Source organism: Protopterus annectens, chromosome 12.part0 (genome assembly GCF_019279795.1).
Source record: "Protopterus annectens isolate FY-2018-M chromosome 12.part0, PAN1.0, whole genome shotgun sequence".
Taxonomy (NCBI): Eukaryota; Metazoa; Chordata; order Ceratodontiformes; family Protopteridae; genus Protopterus; species Protopterus annectens.
In genome coordinates this window covers 1,142,806,069-1,142,831,606 of record NC_056746.1, presented here as the reverse complement: position 1 = coordinate 1,142,831,606, position 25,538 = coordinate 1,142,806,069, and the positions used below count along the sequence as shown (strand labels likewise).

Below are 25,538 nucleotides of genomic sequence, written 5' to 3'. Positions count from 1 at the left end.
TGCTTCCCACAAGAAATGCAATTGTTAACTTTTTCTGACATCGGACTGAGACAAGAAATGGTTCCCCAATAAGGTACTTAGCTTTATTGAAGACTTCGGACTGAAATTCGAATCGAAAATCTCAGATGTCGGCCGACCGGCACTTGCGAACTGCTTCTGCTTTAGGCACCGCGCGGCAAGAAAGACTGAAGAAAATGGCGTCGGATGCCTCTTGTATGCCCCTGGCGCACTGACGTCAGGGAAGAAGCGACAGCAACCGACGCCGGACCAAGACTTTGGAATTCAGGCTGACTGCGGGACCTCCTGGCGGCAGGATAACCCAAGTGTGATGACTGCAGCAGGGTAACACTATGATCATCTTCCAGCTCAAGAAATTCAAAATACCTTTCTTGAGCATCTGAAGCCTCTCTGTTTTCCCAATTTTTTTTTTTTTTTTTTTTGCATTCCGATGAGTGTTTCACCAAAACAGACTTCTGCAAAATGAGAATCAGAGGAAACTGTGTCCACAGCATCTGACTCTCATCCTGGAGAGAGAGAAAATCTGGGGCGTATATGCCATGTCTTCCTCTCCCTTCTGTGACCCTTCCTTCTTACCAAAGGTCCCCTTTACTTTTGTATACAAGGAAAGTGGTCCTAGGTGGGTCATACACTGAATACAGTGCCTACAGGAACTTTGGTGAGGTTTTCAGCCAGTTCAAACCAGTCTTCTTGAGCAACTTGGAAAGATGATGGGGAAGGGGTCCACCCACAGCCTGTCTAGAAAGTATGTGGTACGGGGCTGATAATGGGGAAATGTCTTTAGTATTTTGGTTCTTTTTGAAAGAAATGTCCACCCTAAACCACCTTGGTTTGAAATGGGGGGATTGTACCTCCACGCCAAAACTTATCTTTCATCTCTGGGATCCTGCTTTACCCTTACAAAATAATTACACTCAGCAACTCCTTACCCACCCTCAAACAGGGGTCCAGAGAAGAACTGCATGAGTGATCAGTATATACAGATATGCTGGAGATCCTCATGGTGACTTCCAAAGGGTTGCGGAGAAGAAGACAATCAGTCTGGGGACTGTAAACATATCTCACTGGATCCAGCTGCCTCAGACTAATCTGGGATATAGTGGATCTGACTTGTGCCTTTCAAACCCTTGTTCATATTGCCCTTGTGTCTCTTTTTAACCAGAAAATCAGAAGAGGTTAACAGGCATGCGGACAACATGATGGAGTGGGATAAGACTTCCAGGCACTTGAAGTCAAGGTATTAGCAAAGGGAGAACATTCTACTCAAGTTTATTTGGCAGAAACCTCAGACAGATATCACAACTGATAATATAATGCTTTGCATTAAAACAAAAGACATACCTGAAGTGGTAGCCTCTAAAGGGGGAGGGTCTACCTACCACAAATGCCTTTTTTTCTGGCTACACAAAAAAAAAAATCCCAGACAAAAAAAGTACAGCTGTGTGCACTTACCATAAATGTAGATGTTCGACTGTATTCACTGTTGCAGTCATCACACTTGGGTTATCCTGCCAGGGGTAGCCCTCAGTTGGCCCGAATAACAGAGACTTAGTATTTCTGTGTCGGTTGCTGTCGCTTCAGTACTGACGTCAGGTCGTCAGGGGTATAAAAACAGGCAGCCGATGCCATTACATTAGTTTTTCTTGCCCCAAATGTCAGGAGCCCACAAATAGGGAGCTATGCTACGGTGGAAAAACACCACCAGTAAAAATTAAAAACCAATAGCCCTGCAAGGCGTGCGGAAGAGAGAGAGAGATACAAGGGGGCTGGAGGGTGGGAAACCAGGACTGCAACAGTGAATACACTCTAACATCTACATTTATGGTAAGAATACACAACTGTACTATATTCTTCGTGTTTCACTGTTGCAGTCATCACACTTGGGTTGATTCCCAAAGCTGAAGAATAGGGTGGAGGCAGTCAAGAAGAGTTGGGGCTGGCTAGTATGCCCTGCAGGACTGCTGTTTCAAAACCCGCCCTGGATGTGGAAAAGATAGGCAGGTGGTAATGTTTGGTGAAGGTGTGAACAGAACTCCAAATAGCAGCTTTCAGAATGTCCCTGGTAGGGACTTCTCTGAGAAAGGCAGCAGAGGTTGAAGTTGCCCTAGTGGAATGCGTTCTGACTCCCTGAGGGGGTGCTTTCCCATGGTGTTTGTAACAGAAATGGATAGAGTGTGCTAGCCATTTGGAGATGGTTTGTTTTGATGTGGCCTTGCCGCCCTCTGCCCCTGATGCAAAGCTGACTAGTAACTGGTCAGATCTCCTAAAAGGCTTAGTCCTATCAAGGTAGAGTCTGAGCTGTTTGTGCACATCTAAAGAGTGCAGGATCCTTTCCCCCTTATTTCGAGGATTAGGGAAAAAGGTGGGCAAATGAACAGATTGGTTGAGAGCCACACTGCATACCACTTTAGGCACGAAAGTTAGGTTAGTCCTGAGGGAGACCCTGTTTGCATGAAAAATAATGAAGGGTTCCACAACTATAAGTGTTTGTAGCTCAGACACTCTTCTAGCTGAAGTGATGGCCAGAAGCAAGGCTGTTTTCCAAGAGAGGAATTTTAAATCTGCTGATGCGGCAGGCTCAAAGGGGGGTAACGTGAGCTTTTCAACACAAAGTTAAGATCCCAAGCAGGGGTGGGGGCTCTTCTTGGTGGCCTTAAGTTGTTAGCCCCTCTCAGGAACTGCTTAATGAGGGTGAGAGAAGAGGTGGCTCAGTGCTGTAATGAGCAGAGATGGCACAGGCATGGATCTTAAAGGAGGAGAAGGAGAGGCCTCTGTGGAGTAGGTCTCCTAGGTAATCCAGGATGAGAGGTAAGGAGGGATGTGCTGTATCCACTCCTTTAGTGTGAATCCAGGAACAATATGTTTTCCACTTGTCAGCATATGATTTCCTTGTACTAGGTCGTCTAGCTTCACGTATGACATCCAGTACCTGCTTGTTTAGGCTGGCCACTGGAGGAGAAGTCAAGGGATAAGCCAGGCTGCAAGGTTTAGGGTCTGCAACTGTGGATGCAAGAAGTGTCACTCCTGCTGAGTCAGGAGAGTAGGGACTTGGGGTAGGTGCCATGGAGGAAACGGTGACAGACTGCACAGTAGTGGGTATCAGTGTTGGCATGGCCAGTCTGGGGCCATCAGGACTGCCCTTGGTCTTTTCCTCCCTTATCTTGAGTAATACTCTTGTAAGAAGAGGTAGAGGGGGAAATGCATAGATTGAGAGGTTTGCCCACTGGAAGGATAAGGCATCCACTTTCCAGGCCTTGCTATGAGATACCCTGGTGCAGAATTTGCTGAGCCGGTGGTTGTAGGGGGAGGCAAAAAAGGCCCCCTTCGGAGTACCCCATTTCTGGGTCACAAGGCTGAAGGTGTTGTGGTTTAATTGCCACTCGTGTGGGTCTAAGAGATTTCTGCTTATGTTGTCTGCCAGAGAGTTTTGGTTGCTTGGCAGGAATTGAGCTTGCAGGTGATCATGCATGGCTGAGACCATGTTCCACAGGGTCATGGCTAGCCTGCAGAGTGGGTAACAGCGGGCTTCCCCCTCGTTTCTTTATGTACCACATCACTGTGGTGTTGTCGGTTTTGATTAGTAAGGGCCCTATTGAGAGTAAGGATCTGAAAGCTGTCAGAGCGTGTTGAACAGCTAGAAACTCTTTTTGCTGATGTGCAGATGAATTTGATTTCGGCTCCAGTGGCCCTGAATGCACCTGCCATCCAGATATGCACCCCAGGCATAAATTGCATCTGTGGTTAGGGTCTGGGTGTCGTGAGGCTGTGTAAAGGGAAGCCCCTTGTGGTTGCATGGTGCTGCCCAACAAAGGAACTCTTTCCTTAGACAAGGTATCATAGGTATGATAGTTTCCAGGTCCTGAGAATGTTGGCACCAAAGGCTTTTTAAGTACCACTGAAGTTTCCTCATATGCAGTCTGGCATATGGAATTACTAAAATGCAGGAGGCCATGAACCCTAGAGCCTGTAGGATTCTCCTTGTGGATAGCTGGGGTCTCGTGGAGATTTGAGCGAAGTAGCCTGTCAAATAGGCTTGTTTTTCTGGAGTAAGGAATGCCATCTGGGATGCTGTGTCCAAATTTGCTGCCAGGAATACAATTTTTTTACTGGGGACTAGTTTGTATTTCTTTTCATTGATAGTGTACCCCAGGGAGGGGAAAAGGTCCTTTACAAATGTTAGGTGCTGCAACGGCTTTTCCTGACTGTCTGCCTGAATTAGGCAATCATCAAAGTAGGGGTAAATTTGAATATTTCTCTGTCTGCAATAGGCAATGGCTGGACCCAGGCATTTTGTGAAAACTCTGAGAGCAGTGGATAAGCCAAAGGGAAGTACAGAGAACTGCTAATGCATAGATACTGCCCTGAAACTTGGATATTTCCCGCAGGAGTGCCTTATTGGGATGTGCAGATAGGCCTCCTTTAGGTGTAGGGTTGTTAACCAGGCATCTTTGGACAGCATAGGGAGAAGCTGCTGTAGGGTGAGCATTTTGAATTTTGGTAACACCAGGAAGGTGTTTAGAATGGACAGATCTAAGATTGGGTACCAGATGCCCTCTTTTCTGGATTCCAGGAAAAGTTAGGAATAAAAACCTTGGCCTATCTGTTCTGCAGGAACAGGCTGAATTGCCCGTATGGAGAGGAGAGACTAAACTTGGTTTTGTGTCTCTGCCCACTGGTTTGGAGGAAGGTCTGGGAAGCCTCTTGGGGTTGGCAGCGTATGGAGATAAAATTTGTACCCCTAGGATACTATGTTGAGGACCCATAGATTGTTGGGGATGGTGGTCCAGTTTTTTGCACGGTGGGCAAGTTTTCCTCCTAGGGGCACGACCAATTGGGCAGAGGTGAAGGGTGGAGTTGAGAAGTCATTGTGAATTCTTTCCATAAGGGGGTGGCTTACCACTCCCTGCTTTATAAGTGGAGGTACTCCATTGCTTAGATCTCTGCAAACTCCGAGACTGTAATCTGGGGGCTCTGTTTCTCCTGGGCCTAGTTTGAGATGTCCTTGAGGGTGCCGGAAAGGACCAATGTTTTGAGGGGCAATGTCTACTAAATCTTGGAGGCTTTACTTGCAAAAAATATTTGACTGTCAGCATAGACTTAGCCTTTTCTTCCATCTTTTTTAAAACCTCTTCTGCTCTGGTGCCAAACATTGTCCTTGTTCAGAGGAGCGTCCAATAATTTTGATTTGACATGGTCTGGCAAGGTCTGCTCCTTAAGCCAGGCATGCCTTCCAAGTACAGAACCTGTGACTGCTGCAATGCAAGATGCTTCTAGAGTGTCAAACCCACATTGCAGGGTATGCTTGCTGACTTGGCTTGCAGAATGCATAAGCTCCTGCACATCTTTATTTTCTGCACAGTCAGGAAAGGTAGATCATTTTTGCTTAATAAGTTCCATAGTATTTTGCTTAATAAGTTCCATAGTATGTTGCTGGTATTTCAGCATGCAGAACTGACAATGTAATGCTCTAATGGAGAGAGTTGCAGAGGTGTATACTTTTTTACACCATCTGTCTAAAGCTCGAGAATCCCTGTCAGAGGGGGTGGGATTCTTAGCGGTAGTTGCTTTTATTCCTTTAGGTCCTTGGGAGATTACCTCTGGGTCAGCAGTAAGATTTTTGAAGAGAAATTTGTGTGAGTCGGGGACTCTGTAGTACCTGTCAGGTTTCCTTGGAGCAGGGGGTAAAGTATCAGGAGTTAGAGTGGATTCCATAAAAGACATCATCCACAACATCCGGAACAGGAGGGATTGCTAAGGGTCTGTGCTGTGGTAGATCTAAAAATTCCCTGAGTCTCTTTTTAGAGTGAGGATAATCCTGGCATTCCCAATGGAAATGCTCTCTCAAAGTGTGTAGGGTTTCACCAAAAGAAAAATCCTCTGGCCGGGAGGCAGAAGGAATGGATTCCTCTGCATCTGAATCCTCATAAGCAGATAAGGGCATGTCTTCATAATCAAAAACCTCAGAGTCATCGGACTCTTGGTCAGATAAGCTGCTAGGGACAAGTCTCTTTCTTTTAGCAAGGGAAGGCTGGCTTCCCCTCATCAGCATGATCAGCTCTTCTGCCATTTTAAGCATCTGAGATTGTGGCAAGGAAGCAGGTGCTTGAGATTGAGTTGTCGGATTTTTAGAGGTAGCTCGTACTCTTGGTCTTAGAAACTCGGTAGTTTTAGAAAGAAATGAAGACGCAAAAGAAGTCATCGGTTTGTGTCGAATATCTGCAGTGTGAAGAGATTCCTCAGAATTCCTGCACAGCGGCTCCGGACTCATCCAAGGTAGAGACATCCTCAAGTTCTGTAGTCAAAGAAGAGACTTGCAGCATACCAGACTCTGAACGGGTCTCGGCAGCGGCCTGCAAATCCACGGAAGTGGGCATCATGGGCTGCAAAAGCACCTCACTGAGTACCGGCGAACTGGTGACTAGCTTAATGGAAGAGTCGTCAGCAGTTTTGGACCTGTGTGGTCTGTGTCTGTCTTTATCCTTGCATTTTTTCTGAAGATCGGTAGTCGACGGCTTACGGAAGCCATTTTGGAATACAGAGATTGCGAACGGAAGTATTTAGCTACAATAAGGGCCCGATGACTAACAGTTTGTGGGTTGGACAAAGTACAAAACCGACAGTGAGGTACATCGTGGTCTGGGCCTAAACAGGTGATGCAGTAAGAATGGAAATCTCGGTGTGGTAATTGCTTTCCAAAAGCGAGACAATTGTTAAGTTTTTCTGACATCAGTTAGAGCAAAGAAAAAAAGGATCCCAAACCGGGTTACTTAGCTTTAGAAGAATTCAAGATGATTCAATTTCAGAAACGAAAACTCAGGCAGTGGCCAACCGGCACTCATGCAAACTGCTTCTGTTTCGGGCTCCTCGGCAAGAAACACTGATGTAATGGCGTTGGCTGCCTGTTTTTAGACCACTGATGACCTGACGTCAGTACTGAAACAACAGCAACCGACGTAGAAATACTAAGCCTCTGGTATTTGGACCTAATGAAGGCTACCCCTGGCAGGATAACCCAAGTGTGATGACTGCAACAGTGAAACACGAAGAAAGTACAAGTTGTGTACACTTACCATAAATGTAGATGTTTGAGTGTATTCACTGTTGCAATCGTCACACTTGGGTTATCTGCCTGCAGGTAGCCCTCAGTCGGCCCGAATACCAGAGTCTTGGGATTTCTGCGTCAGATGATGTCACCTCTTCCATGACGTCAGGTCGTCAGGGGTATAAAATATGCAGCTGACACCATTACATCAGTTTTTCTTGCCCCGGATGTCAGCAGCCCCCAAAACAGGAAACAATCTCATGGTGTGGAATACCTCCCGTAAAAAGTAAATACCATTTCCATAAGATATGGCCAAAAAAGAGGATAGGTAGAAGGTATAGAAAAGACAGGGGCTGGAGGGAGGGTAACCAGGACTGCAACGGTGAATACACACTAAAATCTACATTTATAGTAAGTGTACAACACTGTAATATGCTCTTTGCGTTTCACTGTTGCAGTTATCACACTTGGGTTGATTCCCAAAGCTGAGGAAGGGTGGAGGCAGTCAAGAAGTATTAGGGCTGGCTAGCAGGCCTTGTAAGACTGTTGTGGCAAATCGAGCTCTGGATTTAGAAAAGATAGGTAAGTGGCAATGCTTGGTGAAGGTGTGTACAGAACTCCAGGTTGCAGCTTCCAAGATGTCCCTGGTAGGGATTCCCCTGAGACATGCTGTAGAGGTTGAGGTAGCCCTAGTGGAATGAGGTCTGATCCCCTGTGGGGTAGGTTTTCCATGGTGTTTGTAGCAGAAATGGATGCAGCGTGCTATACATTTAGAAATGGTTTGCTTTGAAGTGGCCTTGCCCTTTGCCCCTGTATGACTAGCAGCTGGTCAGATTTTCTGACAGGTTTAGTCCTGTCAAGGTAGACGCTGAGCTGTCTTTGCACTTCCAAGGAGTGCAGGATCATTTCCCCTTTATTCTGAGTAGTAGGAAAAAAGGTTGGTAAATGGATGGATTTGTTTAAAGCCACACTGGATACCACCTTGGGCATAAATGGTGGGTTAGTCCTGAGGGAAACCCTGTCCGCATGGAAGATAATGAAGGGTTCCACAGCCATAAAAGCATGTAAATCAGACACTCTTCTTGCTGAAGTGATGGCTAGAAGTAAGGCTGTTTTCCAAGAGAGGAATTTTAACTCTGCTGTAGCAGCAGGGTCAAAGAGGGGAGTGTGAGCTTCTCTAGTATAAAGTTAAGGTCCCAGGCAGGAGTGGGAGCTCTCCTTGGGGGTCTTAAATTGTTAGCTCCTCTCAGGAACTGTTTGATCAGAGTGTGAAAGAAGAGGGGTGGCTCAGTATTGTAATGAGCTGAGATGGTAGAGGCATGAATCTTAACTGATGAGAAAGATAGGCCTTTGTAAAGCAGCACTGCTAGATAATCTAGGATTTTAAATAAGGTGGGCACGGCTGTGTCCTTTCCTTGAGTCTGGCTCCAAGAGCAGTATCTTTTCCACTTTTCTGAATAGGATTTCCTAGTACTAGGCTTCCTAGCCTCAAGGATAACATCCAGCACCTGTTTGCTGAGGGTTGCTGGTGATCTACTCAGGAAATAAGCCAGGCTGCCAGGTTCAGGGTTTGCAACTGAGGATGCAAAATCTGTCCCTCCTGCTGGGACAGCAGAGAGGGGGGTCTGATGTAGGTGCCATGGTGGCACTGCTGTCACACTGCATAAGAGAGGGTACCAGTGCTGGCGTGGCTAGTCTGGTGCAATAAGGATTGTCCTTGGCCTGTCCTGTTTGATCTTGAGTAGTACTTTTGAAAGGAGGGGCAGAGGGGGAAAGGCATAGACTGAGAGATTTTCCCATGTAATGGATAGGGCATCCACTTTCCATGCTTGGCTGTGGGGATTTCTGGTGCAAAATCTGCTCAGTTGATGGTTTTGGGAGGAAGCAAAGAGGTTCACCTCTGGTGTCCCCCACCTGTGTATTAGAAGTTTGAATGAGTTGGGTTCCAGTTTCCAGTCATGTGGGTCCATTAGATTTCTGCTTAAGTCGTCTGCCAGTGACTTTTGTTTGCCAAGCAGGAATTGAGCATGCAGGTGCACTTGATTGCTCAAGGCTGTGTTCCACAGAGCCATGGCTAACCTGCAGAGTGGGTAGGAATGAGTTCCCCCCTGCTTGTTTATGTACCACATAACTGTGGTCTGTCTGGCTTTACAACGAATTATCCTGGCAGGATAAGGTACTAGAAGGCTGTCAGTGCAATCTGTACAGCTAACACTTCTTTTTGATCGATATGTAAGTGAATTTGTCCTGGGCTCCATTTGCCTTGAATGCATTTGCCTGCCATGTGAGCCCCCCATGCATAGTCTGATGCGTCTGTTGTCAGGGTTTGGGCGGCAGAGGTTTGAGTGAAAGGGAGTCCCTTGTTGTGGTTGCAAGCCTCTGCCCACCAAAGGAACTCTGTCCTTAGGTAAGGAATGATAGGAATCACTGTTTCCAGGTCCTGAGAATGTTGACACCAGAGACTTTTTAAGTACCACTGAAGTTTCCTCATATGCAGTCTTGCATATGGAATTAGTAGATTGCATGAGGCCATGAAACCTAGGGTTTGCAGTATTTTTCTTGCAGATAGCTGGGTTTGGGTGGCCAGTAGTTTGAAGTAATTTGTCCAAGAAACCTGCTTTTCTGGAGTGAGGAATGCGATCTGGAAAGTTGTGTTCAAGCTTGCTCCCAGGAATACAATCTTTTGGCTGGGTACCAGATGTGATTTATTTTCGCTGATGGTATACCCCAGAGAAGTTAGGAGTCTCAATGTCAGGTGCTGAAGCAGCAATTCTTGACTGTCCACCTGAATCAGGGAATCATCCAAGTATGGGCAAATTTTAATATTTCTCTGCCTGCAGTATGCAATGGCTGGAGCCAGGCACTTTGTGAATACCCTGGGCGCAGCAGATAAGCCAAAGGGAAGTGCAGAGAAAGTACAGTTGTGTACACTTACCATAAATGTACATGTTTAAGTGTATTCACTGTTGCAGTCATCACATTTGGGATATCTGCTTGCAGGTAGCCCTCAGTCGGCCTGATTACCAAAGTCTTGGGTCCTACGTCAGTTGCTGTCTCATCTTCCATGACGTCAAGTAGTCAGGGGTATAAAGCATGCAGCCGACGCCATTACATCAGTATTTCTTGCCCCAGATGTCAGGTGCCTCCATAATGGGAAGCAATTATATACAAGGTTACACCTCCAACAAAAAAGCAAATGCACCAGAAAGCTTTAAGCATAGTAGACAAGAATAGAGGTGTAGTCAATAGAAGTCAGGGGGCTGGAGGGAGGGTAACCAGGACTGCAACAGTGAATACACTCGAACATCCACATTTATGGTAAGTGCACACAACTGTACTATGTTCTTCGTATTTCACTGTTGCAGTCATCACATTTGGGTAGATTCCCAAAGCTAAGGATGGGAGGAGGTAATTAGATAGCATTAGGACCAGCTATAAGGGCCTGCAAGACTGCAGTGGCAAAGACAGCTCTGGATTTAGAAAAAATTGGCAAGTGGTAATGCTTGGTGAAGGTATGTACAGAATTCCAGGTAGCAGATTCTAGGATGTCTGAGAAAGGCTGTAGAGGTAAATGCAGCCCTGGTTGAATGTGGTCTTATCCCCTGTGGGGTAGGTTTTCCATGGTGCTTATAGCAGAAATTAATGCAATGGCCTATCCAATTAGAAATGGTTTGCTTTGAAATGGCATTCCTCTCTGCACCTGCACAAATGCAACCAGCAGCTGTTCAGATTTCCTGAGAGGCTTAAACCTGTCCAAGTAAAATCTAAGTTGTCTGTGCACGTCCAAGGAGTGCAGTATTCATTGCCCTTTATTCTGTGGATAAGAAAAGAAAGTTGGCAAATGAATGATCTGATTAAAGGCCACACTGGATACCACCTTGGGCATGAGGCCCTTGTGAAGTATCTCAGTTAAGTATCGAAGAATACGAGGTAAATTGGGCACTGCTGTGCCCATTCCCCGAGTTTGGCTCCAGGAACATAATCTTTTCCATTTTTCAGCATTGGATTTTCTAGTACCAGGCCGCCTTGCCTCCAGAATGACATCCATCACTTGCTTACTGAGAGATGGTAATGGAGAGATCAGGTAATTAGACAGGCTGCAAGGTTCAGGGTTTGAAGTTGTGGGTGCAGAATCTGGCCCTCCTGCTGGGACAGCAAGGCGGGGGTCTGAGGCAGGTGCCATGGTGCCAGCAATGACACACTGCGCAAGAGGGGGTACCAGTGTTGGCGTGGCCAGTGTGGTGCAATCAGTATTGTCCTTGGTTTGTCCTGTTTGATCTTTAGTAGCACTTTGGAGAGAAGAGGCACAGGGGGAAAAGCATAAACTGATAGGTTTTTCCAGGTGAAGGACAGGGCATCCACTTTCCAAGCTTGTTTGTGGGGAGTCCTTGTGCAAAATTTGTCCAATTGATAGTTCTGAGGGGAGGCAAACAGGTCTGTCTCTGGGCTCTCCCATTTGTTTCTCAACATGTTGAATATAGTACAGTTGTGTACATACCATAAATGTAGATGTTAGAGTGTATTCACTGTTGCAGTCATTACTCTTGGGTTATCCTGCTGGCAGGCTACCCACAGTCAGCCTGAATTCCAAAGTCCAGGTCCGGCGTCAGTTGCTGTCGCCTCTTCCCTGACGTCAGTGCGCCAGGGGTATAAAAGAAGCAGCCAACGCCATTTTCTTCAGTTTTTCTTGCCCCAGATGTCAGGTGCCCCCAAAAGGGTAGGCTAAATATATTATGCCAATAAACATACATGCAGCAAAGAAACATTTCCTTCATCTACAAGCAAATACATCACATAGGTTGTATAGAACAGAGAAGTACAGATAAACCCCAGCAAAAGAAAGGGGGACGGAGGGAGGGTAACCTAGACTGCAACAGTGAATACACTCAAACATCTACATTTATGGTAGGTACACAACCGTACTATGTTCATCGTGTTTCACTGTTGCAGTCATTACTCTTGGATTGAATCCCAAAGCTGAGGATGGGTGGCTGAGCTAAAGAGGATTAGGAGAGTCTATGAAGCCCTGCAGCACTGCAGTGGCAAAGCCTGCTCTGGATTTAGAGTAAAGAGGTAAGTGGTAGTGCTTTGTAAAGGTGCGCACTGAACTCCAAGTTGCAGCCTCTAAGATGTCTTTGGTTGGTACTCCTCTTAGGAAGGCTGCTGAAGTGGCTGCTGCTCTGGTAGAATGAGGCCTAATGCCCTTAGGCAATGATTTGCCATGCTGAGAATAGCAGAAACGGATGCAATGACCTATCCATTTAGAAATAGTCTGTTTTGAGATAGCCTTTCCTTGTGATCCTGCAGCATATGACACTAAAAGTTGCTCAGTCTTTCTGAAAGCTTTAGTTCTGTCCAAGTAGAGGCGTAGCTGCCTGTGTATGTCCAAAGAATGCAGAATTTTCTCACCCTTGTTCTGTGGGTTTGGATAAAAGGTAGGCAAGTGAATGGTTTGGCTGAGTGCCACACTGGGCAGATAGCCTAGTATAAACCTATGAACCTATGAACTGGACACCATCTTAGGGATAAAAGTTGTGTTTGTCCTCAGAGAAACCTTGTCTGGATGAAAAATGATAAAAGGTTCCACAGCCATGAGTGTTTGTAACTCCGGGACTCATCTTGCAGAGGTTATTGCTAGGAGCAGAGCTGTTTTCCAGGATAAGAATTTTATATCAGCTGTTGAGGCTGGCTCAAAGGGAGGCAGTGTGAGTTTTTCCAAGACATAATTGAGGTCCCATGCCGGAACTGGTGCTCTCCTTGGAGGCCTGATGTTTTTAGCCCCTCTGGGGTACTGCCTTATTAAAGGATGAGAAAAGATAGGTGGTTCCATATTGTAATGGGCTGAAATGGCAGAGGCATGAATCTTAATTGATGAAAAGGAAAGGCCTTTGTCCAGCATCTCAGTTAGGTATTGTAAAATCTGAGGAATATTTGGTACATACGTGTCAATGCCTTGTTCCTAGTTCCAAGCACAGAATCTCTTCCATTTTTCTGCATAATATTTTCTGGTACTGGGCCTCCTGGCCTCCAAGATAACATCCATAACAGCTTTTGAAAGAGGAGTGTTCTGACTGGCTACATTATCCGCCATGCTGCCAGATTTAAGGTCCTGAGTTGGCTGTGCAGGATCTGAGTGTTTTGTTGGGTCAGCAAGTGAGAAGTTTGAGGCAATATCCATGCTGGACCTTGAGACAAGCTCTTTAGGATTGGGTACCAGTGCTGGCGTGGCCAGTCTGTTGCAATCAGTATCATTTTTGGCTTCTCTTGTCTGACCTTTAGGAGTACCTTGGGAAGGAGAGGCAGTGGAGGAAAGGCATATACTGTTAGGTTTTTCCAGGTGAAGGATAGGGCGTCCACTCTCCATGCTTGCTTGTGATAAATCCTTGTGCAAAATCTCTGTAATTGGCAGTTGTGAAGGGAGGCAAATAGATCTATGTCTGGGCATCCCCATTTCCTTGTTATCATGCTGAAGACTTGTGGATCCAGTTTCCACTCATGGGGATCCATGAGGTTTCTGCTTAGTTAGTCTGCCAGAGTATTTGTTTTTCCTGGTAGGAATTGTGCTTGCAGGTGAACTTGATAAGTCAATGCCGTGTCCCACAAGGTCATTGCTTGTCTGCAGAGGGGGTAGGAATGTGTGCCTCCCTGCTTGTTTATGTACAACATGACCGTAGTATTGTCTATCCTTATCAGTAGCTGTCCTGGATGAAGTAGATCCTTGAAAGCTGTCAGGGTATTCTCAACAGCTAGCATCTCTTTTTGATTGATATGAAGATGCATCTGGCTTGCAGGCCATGTGCCCTGAATACATTTTCCTGCCATATGGGCCCCCAGGCATAATCTGATGCATCCATTGTCAGTGTCTGTCTGGCTGTGGGTAAAGTGAATGGCAGACCCTTGTTGTGGTGACAGGCCTGTGCCCACCATCAAAACTCCTGTTGCAGGCAGGGAATGAGAGTAATTACTGTCTCCAGGCTGTAGCAATGCTGAGTTTAAACACGTTTTAGATACCATTGTAGTTTCCTCATATGCAGTCTGGCATATGGAATTAGTAGAATGCAGGATGCCATGAAGCCCAAGGCCTGCAGGATTTTCCTTGCAGATAACTGGGTCTTTGTTGCCAACTTTTTGAATTAAGAAGTCAGTTGCCTTTGTTTGTCTGGCGTGAGAAAAGCTATCTGGGCAGTTGTATTTAAGCTTGCAACCAGGAATATTATCTCTTCAGAGGGTACTAGTTTTGATTTCTTTTCATTTACTGTGTACCCTAGGCAAATTAGTAATCTTTTTACAAATGCCAGATGCTTTAGAAGAATGTATTTGTTCTCTGCTTGAATAAGGCAATCGTCCAAGTAGGGATATATTTGAATTCCTCTTTGTCTGCAAAATGCAATTACTGGTGCCAGGCATTTTGTGAAGACCCTGGGCGCAGTAGATAAGCCAAAGGGCAGTGCAGAGAATTGGTAGTGCATTGAGCCAGCTATACATCTGAGGTATCTTCTGCAAGATTGTCTGATTGGGACATGCAAATATTCCTCTTTTAGGTCCAAAGTTACGAGCCAAGCCTTCTTGCCCAGCATGGGCAGTAGCTGCTGTACAGTCAATATCTTGAATTTTGGAACCTCCAGAAACATGTTTAGTATAGACAGGTCCAGTATTGGTCTCCAGGTTTTGTCTTTTCTGGGCACAAAGAAAAGTCTTGAGTAAAATCCTTGCCCCTACTCTTGTTGTGGTACTTGTTGAATGGCCCTCATGTCCATGAGGGCTGTAATTTGCTTTTGTGCCTCTGCCCATTGATTGTGTGGCAGGTCTGGCATACCTTTTGCCCTTGGTAGGGTGTGAAAATGGAACCTGTAGCCCTGGGACACTATGTTTAAGACCCATTTGTCTTGGGTAATCATTTGCCAATTTGGTGAAAAAAGTGCTAGCTTTCCCCCTAAGGGGGCTGCCAAAAGAAAAGTGCTTGAATCTGGCAGAGGAAAGTCAATGGGACTGTTTCCTGTAAGGTTGTGATTTGTCTTATCCACTTTTGGAGGTAGGAGCACCCCATTGTTTAGACCTGTATGAGCCTTGGGGCTGAGATCTGCCTCTGGGACGTCTGTATCTGCCTCTTTGTGGCCTGTCTGACACTGGAAAGGACCAATGTTTGGAAGGCCAGTTCCTGCTAAATCTGGGTGGCTGTACCTGTAAAAAAATCCTTAACTGTCTGCGTGAATTTCGCTTTATCCTCCATTTTCTTCAACACCTCTTCTGCTTTAGCACCAAAGTATCATGCTGTAATGGAGCATCTAATAATTCTGCTTTAACATGACCAGGTAGATACTGTTCCTTTAACCAAGCATGCCTTCTAATAACAGAACCTGTAACAGCGGCCCTGCAAGAGGCCTCCAGTGAATCATAACCACATTGCAAAGTATGCTTTCCCACTTGTTCAGCTGCATGCAATAAATCCTGCATTTCCTTGTTCTCTGAACATTCAGAATTTGTCAACATTTTCTGTTTAAGCAGTGACATTAAGTATTGCTGATAGTTAAGCATATGAAACTGACAATTTAAAGCCCTTACAGCCAAGGTAGCAGAAGTGTAAACTTTTTTCCCCAATCTGTCCAGAGCCCTAGAATCCCTATCAGAGGGGACAGGGTTTTTTGCAGTGGAAGCTTTGACCCCTTTGGGACCCTGAGATATAGTTTCTGGGTCAGCAGCGGGGTTTTTATATAGGAATTTATGAGAATCTAGGACCCTGTAGTATCTGTCAGGCTTAGCAGGTGCAGGGGGTAAAGAGTCAGGGGACAGGCCGGACTCTGAAAATACATCTACAATGTCTCGAACAGGTGGAATAGCAAAGGGTCTGTGTTGAGGTAGTAGCAGAAAGTCTCTGAGCCTTTTCTTAGATTCAGAGTAATCTTGGCTCTCCCAGTGGAAATTGTTCCCTCATGGTATGCAAGGTTTCCCCAAAAGAATAATCCTCAGGAGGAGAGGCTGAAGGAATGGATTCTTCAGCATCAGAATCCTCATAGGGAGGAATAGAATAACCCTGTTCAGAAGAGGAATCAGAGGAAATAGAAACCTGATCAGAATTATCATATTCTGTCTCTTGCCTAGGCCTCTTATCAGGAGGGGGATGGGAACCCCTGATCAAAGTAATTAGGTCTTCGGCCATTTTAAGCATCTGTTTTTTAGGCATGGAAGTCTGAGTAGGAGAATGCTGTACTTGTTTCTTTGTCTTTAGAGCTGCTTTAGTCTTTGTCTTTTAAGCTGAAGATGGTTTAACATATAACTGTGTAGGTCTGAAGACACCCTCAGAAGCCGATGCCTGCTCAGCAGCTCTGGACCCATCTGAGGGAATGATTTCTGAGTGTCCAATACCTTGAGTATACAGAGGCCCAGTCGGCTCCACGTGGGAGTCTGAAGCGGCCTGTGGCTCTGAGGTAGCAGGTGCCAGGGGTTGCGAAAGCACCTCACCGAGAACCGGCGACTGGCCTAACGGAGAACTCGTCATCGGTTTTGGACCTCAGATGCCTATCCTTTTCCTTGTCCTTGCGTTTTTTGTAAACTCCGGTCGTCAGCTGTTCCGACGGCATTATATAATTAAACCTTCGGCCAAAGTAATGAAATGCAAAATCGAAACGACACTTAATAGTGCGTTGGTTAAATCTAGCACAAAACCGACAGCTAGCAACGTTGTGGTCAGAGCTTAGGCAAGGAATACAGTAACAGTGAAAATCCTTATGAGGTATTTGCTTCCCACAAGAAATACAATTGTTAACTTTTTCTGACATCGGTCTGGAGCAAGAAAAAAGTTTCCCCAACGGGGTACTTAGCTTTAATGAAGACTTCGGTTCTGAAATTTGGATTTGAAAATCTCAGGAGTCGGCCGACCTGCACTTGTGAACTGCTTTTGCTTTGGGCACCGCACGGCAAGAAAGACTGAAGAAAATGGCGTTGGCTGCTTCTTTTATACCCCTGGCGTCAGAGAAGAGGTGACAGCAACCGACGCCAGACCAGGACTTTGCAATTCAGGCCGACTGCAGGTAGCCTGCCAGCAGGATAACCCAAGAGTAATGACTGCAACAGTGAAACACGATGAACGTCTTTGGTTCCAGTTTCCACTCGTGTGGGTCCATGAGATTTCTGCTTAGGTCGTCTGCCAGTGTATTTAGCTTTCCTGGCAGGAATTGAGCTTGTAGGTGCACTTGGTAGCTCAAGGCTATGTTCCACAAAGCCATGGCTAGTCTGCAGAGAGGGTATGATTGGGTTCCCCCTACTTGTTGATGTACCAAATAACAGTGGTGTTGTCAGTCTTTACCAATAATTGCCCTGGAAGAATGTGGTCCTTGAAGGCTGTCAGAGCATTCTGTACAGCTAACATTTCTTTGTGATTGGTATGCAGGTGCATTTGACTTGGGTTCCATTTGCCCTGAATGCACTGCCCTGCCAAGTGAGCCCCCCATGCATAGTCTGATGCGTCTGTTGTTAGGGTTTGGGCTGCAGGGGGTAGAGTGAATGGCAGTCCCTTGTTTTGGTGGCAGGCCTCTGCCCACCAAAGGAACTCTGTCTTTAGACAAAGTATGATAGGAATCATCGAGTCTAGATCCAGAGAATGTTGACACCATAGACTTTTTACCATTGTAGTTTCCTCATATGCAGTCTTGCATATGGAATTAGTAAAATGCAAGAGGCCACGAACCCCAGGGCTTGCAGTATTTTCCTTGCAGATAGCTGTTTTTTTCTGGCCAGTAGTTTGAAGTAGGCTGTCAAATGAACTTGTTTCTCTGACGTGAAGAAGGCCATCTGGGAAGTTGTATTCAAGCTTGCTCCCAAGAATACAGGGTACAAGATGTGATTTCTTTTCGTTTATGGAGTACCCCAGAGAAGTTAGTAATTTCTTTACAAATGCCATATGATTTAATAGCATGTCCTGGCTTACTGCCTGAATTAGACAATCGTCCAGGTAAGAGTATATTTGAATATTTCTTTGCCTGCAAAATGCAATAACTGGAGCTAGGCACTTTGTGAATACCTTGGGCGCCGTAGATAAGCCAAGGGGCAGTGCAGAGAACTGATAGTGCATGTAGCCTGCTCTGAAGCGTAGGTATCTTCTGCAGGATTCCCTTATTGGAATGTGCAGGTAGGCTTCTTTTAAATCTAGTGTTGCCAACCACGCATTTTTGCCTAGCACAGGAAGCAGCTGATGAAAAGTTAGCATCTTGTATTTTGGGATTACCAAAAAGGGGTTTAGGATAGACAGGTCCAGGATAGGACACCAGGAATTGTCTTTTCTGGGTACCAGGAAAACTCTTGAGTAGAAACCTTGCCTCCATTCTTCTTCTGGGTCAGGATGAATAGCCGTGATGCTTAGAAGAGAGAGAACTTGCTTTTGAGCCTCTTCCCAGTGATTTGGGGGTAGGTCTGGCCAACCATTCGGGGTTGGTAAGGAGTGGAAGTGGAATCTGTATCCTTGGGAAACCATATTTAAAACCCATTTGTCCTGGGTAATGAGTTTCCAATTTTTTGCATGCAGGGCAATCTTTCCACCTAAAGGATCAGGTCAGTTGAGCAGGGCTTGGAAGGTTTAAAGTTAAGTCATTGGGACAGTTTACCATAGGAGGGAGTCTTACTACTCCCTGCTTTGGAAGTGGGAGCCCCCCACTGCTTAGGCCTGTGTGTACCTTGGGACTGAAGCCTAGGTGTTCTGCTGGTTCTGGGTTTGGACTGAGAAGGCCTGGAAGAGGCAGGAAAGGACCAATTCTTAGAGGGCCGATGCCTACTAAATCTGGGAGGCTGTACTTGCAGGAAATCTTTAACGGTTTGCAGAGATTTAGCTTTTTCCTCCATCTCTAAGTACTACTACTGCTTTGTTGCCAAACAGGTGGTCATGGTTTAAGGGAGCATCCAGTAATTTAGCTTTAACATGATCTGCCAGAGATTGCTCCTTAAGCCAACCATACCTTCTAAGTACAGACCCAGTGACAGCAGCCCTGCAAGATGCCTCTAATGAATCAAAACCACTCTGCAAAGTATGTTTTCCAATTTGTTCAGCAGAATGCATTAAATTCTGTAATTCTTTATTTTCAGCACAGTCAGGAATCATCATTTTCTGTTTAAGCAATCCAATAATATGCTGCGGATACTTTAACTTATGAAACTGGCAGTTTAAGGCCCTAATGGCCAAGGCTGCAGAAGTGTATACCTTCTTACCCCATCTATCCAGCGCCCTGGAATCTCTGTCAGAGGGGGTAGGGTTTTTGGCAGTAGTAGCCTTAATGCCCTTGGGTCCCTGTAAAATGGTCTCAGGATCCACAGTAGGGTTTTTAAAAAGGAACTTGTGAGAGTCAGGTACCCTGTAATACCCATCAGGTTTTCTGTGAGCAGGAGGTAAAGTGTCAGGGGCCAGACTAGATTCTGAGAAGCCATCATCTACAATGTCCAGTACATGAGGGATAGCTAAAGGTCTGTGTTGAGGCAGGAATAAGAATTCCCTAAGCCTCTTTTTGGAGTCAGAGTAATCCTGGCTTTCCCAGCGGAAATGCTCCCTAAGAGTATGCAAGGTTTCACCAAAAGAGAAATCCTCTGGAGGGCAAGCAGAGGGAATGGAGTCCTCTGCATCAGAATCCTCATAGGTAGATAAGGGCAAATCCTGGTCATCAGAGAAAACAGAAATTTCAGAATCCTTATCAGAAAAATCAGAAGGAAAATCAGTCCTAGGTCTCTTAGAGGGAGAAGGATGGCTTCCCCTTATCAGAGTAATATGGTCTTCAGCCATTCTTATCATTTGTTTTTTAGGCATAGGGGCCTGACCATGCGGTCTGGGCATCGGTTTTCTGGGCATGGATGGAGTTTTAGAACTTGAAGAAGAAGATGGCGTCGGTTTAATATGCAAGTCAGTAGGCCTGAATACACCTTCAGAAGCCGGTGCCTGTACAGCGGCTCCGGACCCATCCAAGGTAGATACATCCGCAGCTTCCACAGTCGAAGAAGCATCTCGCGGCATACTGGACTCCGAATGGGTCTCAGTAGAGGCCTGTGAATCTGAAGTAGCGGGTATCAGGGGCTGGGAAAGTGCCTCACTGAGTACTGGCGAACTGGCGACTAGCTTAGAAGAAGCGTCGTCGGCAGCTTTGGACCTATGCAGTCTGTCTCTGTCTTAATCTTTGTGTTTTTTCGGAATGTCGGTAGTCGGGTGGCTTACTGAACCCATTTCTGGATAATTGAACAGAGTACCAAAATATTCAGATGTGAAAATGAACCAACGACAAATAGTACGAGGTTTGAATAAGGCACAAAACCGACAGTGAGGTACATTGTGGTCTGGGCCTAAGCAAGGAACGCAGTACGAATGAAAATCTTAATGAGGTATTTGCTTTCCACAAGAAATACAATTGTTAACTTTTACTGACATCGGTTTAGAGCAAGAAAAAGGATCCCCAACGGGGTACTTAGCTTAGTTGAAGACTTCGGATCTGAAACTTGAAAACGAAAATTTCAGGAGTCGGCCGACTGGCACTTGATAACTGCTTCTGCTTTGGGCACCGCACAGCAAGAAACACCGATGTAATGGCGTCTGCTGCATGCTTTATACCCCTGACGACCTGACGTCATAGAAGAAGGAACAGCAACCGACGCAGGACCCAAGACTTTGATAATCAGGCCAACTGAGGGCTACCTGCAAGCAGATAACCCAAATGTGATGACTGCAACAGTGAAACATGAAGAACATCTAATAGTGCATAGACCCTGCCCTGAAACGTAGATATTTCCTGCAAGATTCCCTTATGGGAATGTGAGCAGATAAGCTTCTTTTAAGTCTAGGGTGACTAGCCAGGAGTCCTTGGCTAGCATAGGAAGCAGCTGCTGGAGAGTAGGCATTTTGAATTTTGGAAGCAGAGGGTTGACAGATCCAGAATAGGGCGCCAAGAGTTCTCTTTTCTGGGCACCAGGAACAGTCTGCAGTAGAAACCCTGTCCCCTTTGTTCTGTTGGAACAGGTTGAATAGTCCTGATACTGAGAAGAGAATGCACTTGCTTTTGGGCCTCTGCCCACTGGTTTGGAGGAAGGTCTGGCAATCCGCTTGGCGTTGGCAGAGAGTGGAAGTAGAATCTGTAACCCTGGGATACAATGTTTAAGACCCATCGGTCCTGGGTAATATACTCCCAGTTATTTGCATGCAGGGCGAGCTTTCCTCCTAGGGGTGCAAGTGCTTGGGCATGGCTGGGAAGGATGAAGGCCAAGTCACTGTGAAATTTTTCCATAAGGGGATGGCTAACCACTCCCTGTTTTTCAGGAGGGAGCACTCCATTGTTTAGATCTGTGCATACCCTGAGACTGTAGTCTTTGTGGTCTGCTGCCCCTGGGTTTGGACTGAGAAGGTCTGAGAGGGACTGGAAAAGACCAGTTTTTTGAAGGCCAATGCCTACTGTCTAGGTGGCTGTACCTTTAGGAAATCTAACAGTTTGCATAGATTTTGTTTTTTCTTCCATCTTTTTGAGGACTTCTGCTTTAGTGCCAAACAGACGTTCATTGTTTAATGGAGCGTCTAGTGATTTTGCTTCGACATGGTCTGGCAAGATTTGTTACTTCAGCCAAGCATGCCTTCTCAGAACAGACCCAGTGATAGCAGCCCTGCAAGATGCTTCTAAGGCATCAAAATGACACTGCAAAGTATGTTTACCAATTTGGTTTGCAGAATTCATTAACTCTTGTAAGTCTTTATTTTCAGCACAATCAGGAATCAACATTTTTTGTTTAATTTGTTCCATAATATGCTGCTGGTACTTCAACATGTGAAACTGGCAATTTAAAGCCCTGATGGCAAGAGTTGTAGAGATATATACCTTCTTATCCAATCTGTCTAGAGCCCTAGAATCCCTGTCCGAAGGGGTAGGGTTTTTGGCTGTAGAAGCCTTAATACGTTTAGGTCCCCGGGAAATGGACTCTGGATCCACAGCAGGATTTGTAAAGAGAAATTTGTGAGTCAGGTACTCTGTAGTACCTGTCAGGCTTTCTAAGAGCTGGTGGTAAAGTATCAGGGGTAAGACTAGATTTCATGAAGACATCATCTACAATATCCAGGACATGGGTTATAGCTAGAGGTCTATGCTGAGGCAAGTCTAAAACTTCCCTCAGTCTCTTTTTGGACTGTTGGTAGTCCTGGCATTCCCAGCGGAAATGCTCTCTTAGGGTATGCACGGTTTCACCGAAAGAAAAGTCCTCTGGGGGGGAGGCAGAGGGAATGGAATCCTCTGCATCTGAATCCTCATAGGTAGATAAGGATATGTGTCCTGGTAATCACAGGGGTCAGAGTCATCGGACTCATGGTCTGTAGAATCAGAAGGAAAATCAACTCTGTCTTTTAGATGGGGAAGGCTGGCTTCCCCTAATTAAAGTAATAAGGTCTTCAGCAATTCTAAGCATTTGTTTCTGTGGCATGGCAGCTTGAGAATGCGCTTTGGTCATCGGTTTCCTAGGCGTAGTGCGAACTCTGGGCCTGAGAAATTCGGTAGTTTTAGTCATTAATGAAGTAGTCGGTTTAATTCGAACATTGGAAGGTCTGAATACACACTCAGAAGCTGGTGCCTGCACAGCGGCTCCGGACCCATCCAAGGTAGATACATCCGCCGGTTCCATAGTCGAAGAAGCATCTCACGGCATACCGGACTCCGAATGGGTCTCAGTAGAGGCCTGCAAATCTCAGAAAAAGGTAATAGGGGTTGCGAAAGCACCTCACTGAGTACTGGCGGACTGGTGACTAGCTTAACAAAAGCGTCGTCGGCAGTTTTGGACTTATGCGGTCTGTCTCTGTCTTTATTCTTGCATTTTTTTGGAAGATCAATAGATGGATGGCTTATCAAAGCCATTTCGGAATATGGAGAATGAGAGCAAAAGAATTTAGAGACAAAAATAGCCCGAGGACGAATAGTTTGGGCGTTGAACAAAGCACAAAACTGACAGCGAGGGACGTTGTGGTCTGGGCCTAAACAGGTGACGCAGTAAGAATGAAAATCTCTGAGAGATATTTGCTTTCCACAGGTAAGACAATTGTTAACTTTTTCTGACATCGGTTAGAGCAAGAAAAAATGATCTCCAACGGGGGTACTCAGCTTTAGAAGACTTCAGGTTTGAAACTCGAAAAATGAAAATTTCAGGTTGCGGCCGACCGGCACTTGCGAACTGCTTCTGCTTCAGGCTCCTACACGGCAAGAAAAGCTGATGTAATGGCATCGGCTGCATGTTTTATACCCCTGACGAACAGACATCATGGAAGAGGCGACAGCATCCGACGCAGAAATCTCAAGAATCTGGTATTCGGGCCGACTGAGAGCTACCTCCATGCAGATAACCCAAGTATGATGACTGCAACAGTGAAACACGAAGAACATCATCAGTACTTCAATGCAAGCTCAAGAAAAGAAAAAGGGGGGCTCCCTTATTGGTTACTTATCTGTTCCAACAACTACACAGGACTGTACCCAATGTTGACACCTGAAGACATCTGTAAACGCAAACTGTGGGAAGAAGTTTTAAAATCGCACGGGCTTATAACCTCTCTTAAAACAGCATGCTATGGCATGTTCTGCAGCAGACAGACACCAATCATGGAGGAAGGAACCTGAACTCATGAAGGATGGCTAAATGGACTGGATACAGAGTGATAAAGTCCTAGTAGTAAATAATTCAGCAATGATGACCTAATTACCAACATAAATAATGTTTTTTTTATTTTCTTCAGAAATTCAATAACTTTTTCAAGTACTTTAATAATCACAAAGCTTTACAGCACCATTGTCCTAAAAAGTTGAAACGTGTTAATAACTTTAAAAAAAAACACAGCAAGCATGTAAGCATATTACCTAGTCCATTCAGAATCTGCCTACGGAACATTTATCCCAACTCTGCACAAAGGCTACAGATGAGGCATAACCTCCTTTTCCTAGCAAGTATGCATGACCCACATATTAATCTCTTGCCTTCAAACAGTCATACAGAACTCTTAAAATAGAAAGAATACATACAAAAAAGCAAAAATTCTTCCACTTCAGTAGCAAAGATGACAGAAGTTGAGTACATTTAACTTCAAAGATAAATAAGCATCCAATAAGGACTACTTTTCTGCTCAGCTACTTTCCCCTGGTTTTTATGTTCCTACCAGTTTAAAACAGAGTACAGCAAAACCACAAATGTTGCCTTACTTACCTCATCCTTTGGAAGAGCTTTAACGTGAATACCTTTCACATTCTGCACAACTCCATCAAAAAACTTCACCATGTAGGAACCTAAAAAAATAATAATGTAACCTTTAGCCATTCATTCAGCCATGCAGTCTACCTGCAAAATTTTGCCAGCTCCATAATGTTAAACTCTGGGATGGTCCATCGTACTAATGATTCGGGTTGTTCTACAGAAATGGAGCCTTACAAAAGGCATGGTCAGTCCCACAGGAGAGCAGATTGTGTCACTTCCCAGCAATTTATATTAAGAGTGCAATCACTGTATGCCCCTGTTAGCAAGGCAACATGAACTGCATAACAAATCCTGCCAGAAACAGCCAAGTGAATATACACAATGAGGAGCAATAAACAAGAAATTATGTGCTCACCATAACGTTCCATGTATGTAGACCATCTCGCCTCATATTCTTACCCATGGGTTCGGAGCCGAATCTCGGCTCCGACTCGGCCATACTCTAGCTCAAAGTCTTTCAATTGGCTGGGCTAAGAGGTATCCCATGCTGCTCTGCTCCCTTTTCCCAGATCTTGTTTGCTGCAAGCTCAATCACTCACCTTTCATACACATAACACAGAGAAGGAAAAACATTCCAATAATAAAAGGAATACTGAAACTAGAACTAACCTCTAGGCCCTCCAGGATGGGGGAAGGCGGGGGGGGGGGGGTAAGTAAGAATGTGAGGTGAGATGGACTACATACATCGAACGTTATGGTGAGTACATAACTTCTTGATGTTATGTAGTCCAATCTCACCTACATTCTTACCCGTGGGACAGCGTCCCCAGCACCTGAACCCTGGGAGGCTCAGTGGAAAATACTCCTGAGCACTGTGGAACCTAAGGAAGATCTGCCTCTGGATATCAAATCCAATTTGTAGTGAGTAATAAATGTGTGAGGAGATGCCCATGTAGCCGCAGCACAAATATCATCCATAGACATCTTGGCCTGAAATGCTGTAGAGGTAGACATCGATCGGGTAAAATGAGCCTTCACTCTAAAGGTTAACTCCTTACCACCTGAGGCATAAATGAAGGAAATACAACTAGAGATCCATCTAGACAAGGTCACTTTGGAAACAGGAGACCCAAACCTATTTTCTGAAAATGAGACAAATAGCTGATCCGATTTTGTAAGATCCTTCATTCTATGCAAATAAAAACGCAACTGTCTATGAACATCCAGCTGGTGAAATTTAAATTCTGCCTTATTAAAAAACTCTGGAAAAAAATACAGGCGGTTCAATGGATTGGTTGAGATT

General features: G+C 45.3%; 1 protein-coding gene across 1 annotated transcript in view; it reads right to left on the bottom strand.

Annotated features, from left to right (window-relative positions):
• Positions 1-25,538, bottom strand: part of LOC122817033 (trichohyalin-like) — a 1,834,860-nt gene that overhangs the window by 880,806 nt on the left and 928,516 nt on the right. Inside the window, exon 5 of the mRNA XM_044090165.1 lies at positions 24,248-24,327. Within this exon, the coding sequence (XP_043946100.1) occupies positions 24,248-24,327 (80 nt within the window). The remainder of the gene's footprint in view (positions 1-24,247; positions 24,328-25,538) is intronic.